This window comes from Lycium ferocissimum, unplaced genomic scaffold, assembly GCF_029784015.1.
Source record: "Lycium ferocissimum isolate CSIRO_LF1 unplaced genomic scaffold, AGI_CSIRO_Lferr_CH_V1 ctg3885, whole genome shotgun sequence".
In the NCBI taxonomy this organism is placed as follows: domain Eukaryota; kingdom Viridiplantae; phylum Streptophyta; class Magnoliopsida; order Solanales; family Solanaceae; genus Lycium; species Lycium ferocissimum.
Window position 1 is genome coordinate 54062 of NW_026725519.1, and position 3950 is coordinate 58011.

The 3950-nt window shown below is 36.6% G+C and overlaps 1 protein-coding gene across 1 annotated transcript; it reads right to left on the bottom strand.

The window, feature by feature from the left end:
- Positions 1-1235: 1235 nt before the first annotated feature.
- On the bottom strand, positions 1236-2230 carry LOC132044231 (uncharacterized). Its single transcript, XM_059434719.1, has 3 exons — positions 2039-2230; positions 1840-1987; positions 1236-1732 (listed from the first exon to the last, which is right to left on the bottom strand). Exons 1-3 carry the CDS (start codon positions 2228-2230, stop codon positions 1236-1238), a joined length of 837 nt encoding a protein of 278 aa, XP_059290702.1.
- Positions 2231-3950: the final 1720 nt, after the last annotated feature.

Here is a 3950-nt window from a genome sequence, read left to right on the forward strand (position 1 = left end):
AACAGCCCTCCCTCCAAAAGATAACTTCTTTCCTTTACAAGATTGAAGTCTATTCATAATCTTCATCAGAGTATGGTTAAAAAATCTTTCCTCCTTCTGCTATAGAAAATAGGACACCCCAAATAAGTAAATGGGAAATCTTTTCTTCCTATCCCAGTAACCACTTCCACAATCACTTAGATGTCTCCTGGCGCATTGTGATGTAGATATACTGCACTTTTCACCTTATTAACCTTCTGTCCAAATGTTTTTTCATACTTCCCTAAAACTTCCATAATTACCTGGAAGGATAATATATCAACTGAGGAAAAAATGATCATATCATATGTATATGTCAGATGATTAATTTATGGACTTCATTTTGAGATACCAAACCGTATGAATTAAGGGACCTAATGTATTGCATTAAGGTTTCTTGTAAGCACTTCTGCAGCCAAAATAAACAAAGTAGGTGACAAAGGATCCCCTATTTAACTCCTCTAGAAGATTGGAAAAAACCATGTTGTTGACCATTTATAAGCACGCAGTACCAATTGTTGCCAATAATCCTAAACACTATGTCTATCAACCTTCTCGAAAGCCCATCTTCATCAAAACCTTGGTGAGAAACGACCATGACACCCTATCATATGCCTTTGCCATGTCTAATTTCATTACCACATTTGCAATAATTTCCTGAGTGAGTAACACATTTTTTCAAGATGCTTCTTCCCTTCACAAAACCAGCCTAGTTTAGTGATCTAATATCTCGGCAACCCATCACTAGTCTATCAAGAATTAATCAAGAGAAGATTTTGTTGACAAAATTACTCGGACTAATAGGTCTCATGTCGAAAAGGAGTTAATGATATCCTTTTTTGGCAATAAGACCAGATTAGTATGAGTGATAAACTTGGGTAATTCAAAGACTACATAAAAAAAACTCTTACCATATCGGAATATCTTTCCCAATTATATGCCAACAAGTTTGATAAAAAACTCCAGTAAAGCCATCAGGTCCTCCAAAGACTATCCCCATTAAGATTGATGATCACCTTTTTCACTTCTTCCTCTACTGGCATCTCCGAGGTCCTACTATTTTGCTCCTCTTGGATAATCGGTTGGTACCCGATCCGAGAATTTCAAAATCAAAGATTCTTCTTCTCTAGTAAATTGCTCGAAAATTATCTTATAGCTTCAACATTTATTTCCTCCTGGTTTTCCAACCATATGCCCTGTTGATCCTGAATTCTTCTTTATTGAAATCTCTTCCTTCTCCCTTGGACATAAGCATGAAAGAATTTTGTATTCCTATCACCATCCTGAAACCATTGCATTCCATCCTTTTGTTTCAAAAATTCCTCCTCAAGATGAAGGTATCTATTCATATCTGCTTGCACCCTATATAGTTTCTCTCTTTTATTAGGGGTAAGTTGAAGTTCAAATTGAATCTCATGTACCTTGATCACTTCCTCTAAAGTCTCAATATCTTGGAAAATATTTCCAAAAGTATCCTTACTCCATTGAACTAAAGCATCCTTAACCTTTTTCAGCTTGAAATGAAAAGGAGTAAATGGATTTGCCAGAAAATTAGTAGTGTAGTGAGTTCTTACCAAATCTAGGAAAGTTTCATTTTTAACCCAAAAATTAAGAAACTTAAAAGGTTTCTTAATTGGTATTGTGCTCCCGGAATATGAAATCAAAAGAGGGGCATGATCTGAGCCATTTCTAATCAAATGATTCACCTCAATGCCTGGAAAAACTTGTTGCAATCTCAAATTACCTAAACATCTGTCTAATCTTTTTATAATGCAGTCATCCCCACTTTGCCAATTCCACCATTTCAATATTCTATCTCACAATTCTTCATACACACTTTAAAATCTTGAATTTCATTTGCCCCAACTGCTAGACCCCCATACTTCTCTTTCTCAGACATAATGACATTAAAGTCACCTGCTATCATCCATGGTCTATTAATATTAGTAGCCAAATCTTCTAGACTATCCTATAAATCCAATCTCTCCCTATTTGTGCATTTAGCATATATCATAGATACCATTATCTCCTCATGCAACCCATTACTATTAAGCTTAACGGTAATTTGTTGCTCATGATCTGCTAAAATTTCCACTTCAAAAAAATCTTCGACAAATATCCATATTTTTCCAGATGAATTCACCACAGCAGTATGCATACCCAGTCTTCTTTTGTATTCCTCAATCTTATCAAGCTGTTGGAAAGGTTCCATTAATCCAATAAAACCAAATTAGTATTTATGATGCATCTTTATCAGTCTTTGAAAATCCTCCATTGTATTCAGTGACCTAATGTTCCAAATCAAAGCATTCATTATTAAGCATTAGGTTTATTCAAGGCCCTTCTAGTTTGATAAGTACTCCCAGGTAGAACACTTGTATCCCTTTGTGGTTTCTTCTTTCCTCTTCCTGCTCCTTTATGAAGCTTAGGTGACACATCTCCTTCCCTCATAGAAGAGACTATATTTGGTTCTAGAGATTGCCCATTCATATCCTTTCTTTTAGATTCTGTAACTAGCTGCCCTTGTTCCTGCATTGTTTGAGAAACCAATTGCATTACTATTTGCTTGTTATTTTCCTTTGCTTGATCCTGTTATTGCCCTGATTCCCTTTCCTGCACTTGGCCTGTATCTATTATTGCTTTAAGGACTTGTGCTGCTGCTGGACGGGTGTTCTCCTCACCTTTTTTATTTAGCTGGCTCTTCATCCTGTCACCACTAAGAAGGATGGTTGGACTTGTATTTTCTTGATCTTATGGTTTCAATATCTCCCATACGCAATTGTATAGACGTTGTGGTGGACGGAAGCTAAAGATGGAATAGGCCAGCTAATATGCCCAATGTTCCTGCTGCAATATGATGAGAGGCTATTACTCCTTTTTTTAGTTCCCCTAGTGTCATCTTGTGTTATATTCTCACCAGTATTACCATGTTGTATTTGTGAAATCTTATCTGCGCACTCTTTCCCTTGACTTTTCTGCTTTTGCTCCTTACTAGAAAGCTCCTTCACTGCACTACTGCTTCCTTGAAACTGTTTTTCCTGTTTGTTCTCCTGTGCTTTGTTGTGGCTATCCAAATCCTGCTTTTGTTGTGCTTTTTTACTTGCTTCATTATTTGCATTTTTTGCAACTGAGTTTGGTGTGGTACGGACTCACATTGTGCACCTTATTGTGATAATTGGTATCAACCTATTATTTTGTAGTTAATTGTTCCTCCTCATTTACCTTGTCACTAGGCACCTTTGCTAGGTTGTTTACTTGTGCAGGAACGACCTCTTCTTCCTCCTTGTCAAGAATAGCAAAGGTCTTTAACATACTAGGCTATCCACTTGCTTAGCTTCTTTATTATTTTCTTCTTTGCTTATTTCTTACAAAATAATCCCAGAACTGTCTTTAACATACTTGTTTCTTCTTTGCATCCATTCCTGTTGTCCTTGATGATTCTGTTATACCTCGCATTTTGTACATTTGGATATTCCGAGCCAATGACGGGAAGTTAAGGACAAGGTTATATTTTTTTGGTTTTGCTAAGAATGCCTAAGATGCATGTTCATCTTTTGTTGATATGGAGCATTAAGGGCAAATTTGGAATAAGGAAAATGAGAAGCTAGGAGTTGCAAAAAAATATTTCATTAAGTGGCCAAATGGCCATGTGGCCGTGGGGTATGGTGTGGACCCACCCATGGTTGGCCAATTAATTCAAGTCATTAAGAGACACATGTGTTCATCTTATATTGCAAGACATATGTCTAGGGCAAGGATGACCAAGTCAAATAATTAGTCATCTTTGACCACTTAAAGAAAAGTCTAGAGAATTGAAGAAAATTGGAGAAAATTTGGGGGAAAAATAAAGGGCACATGACCTGCCATGTGCCCCATATATATATATATATATATGTGTGTGTGTGTGTGTGTGTGTGTGTGTGTGATGCAAA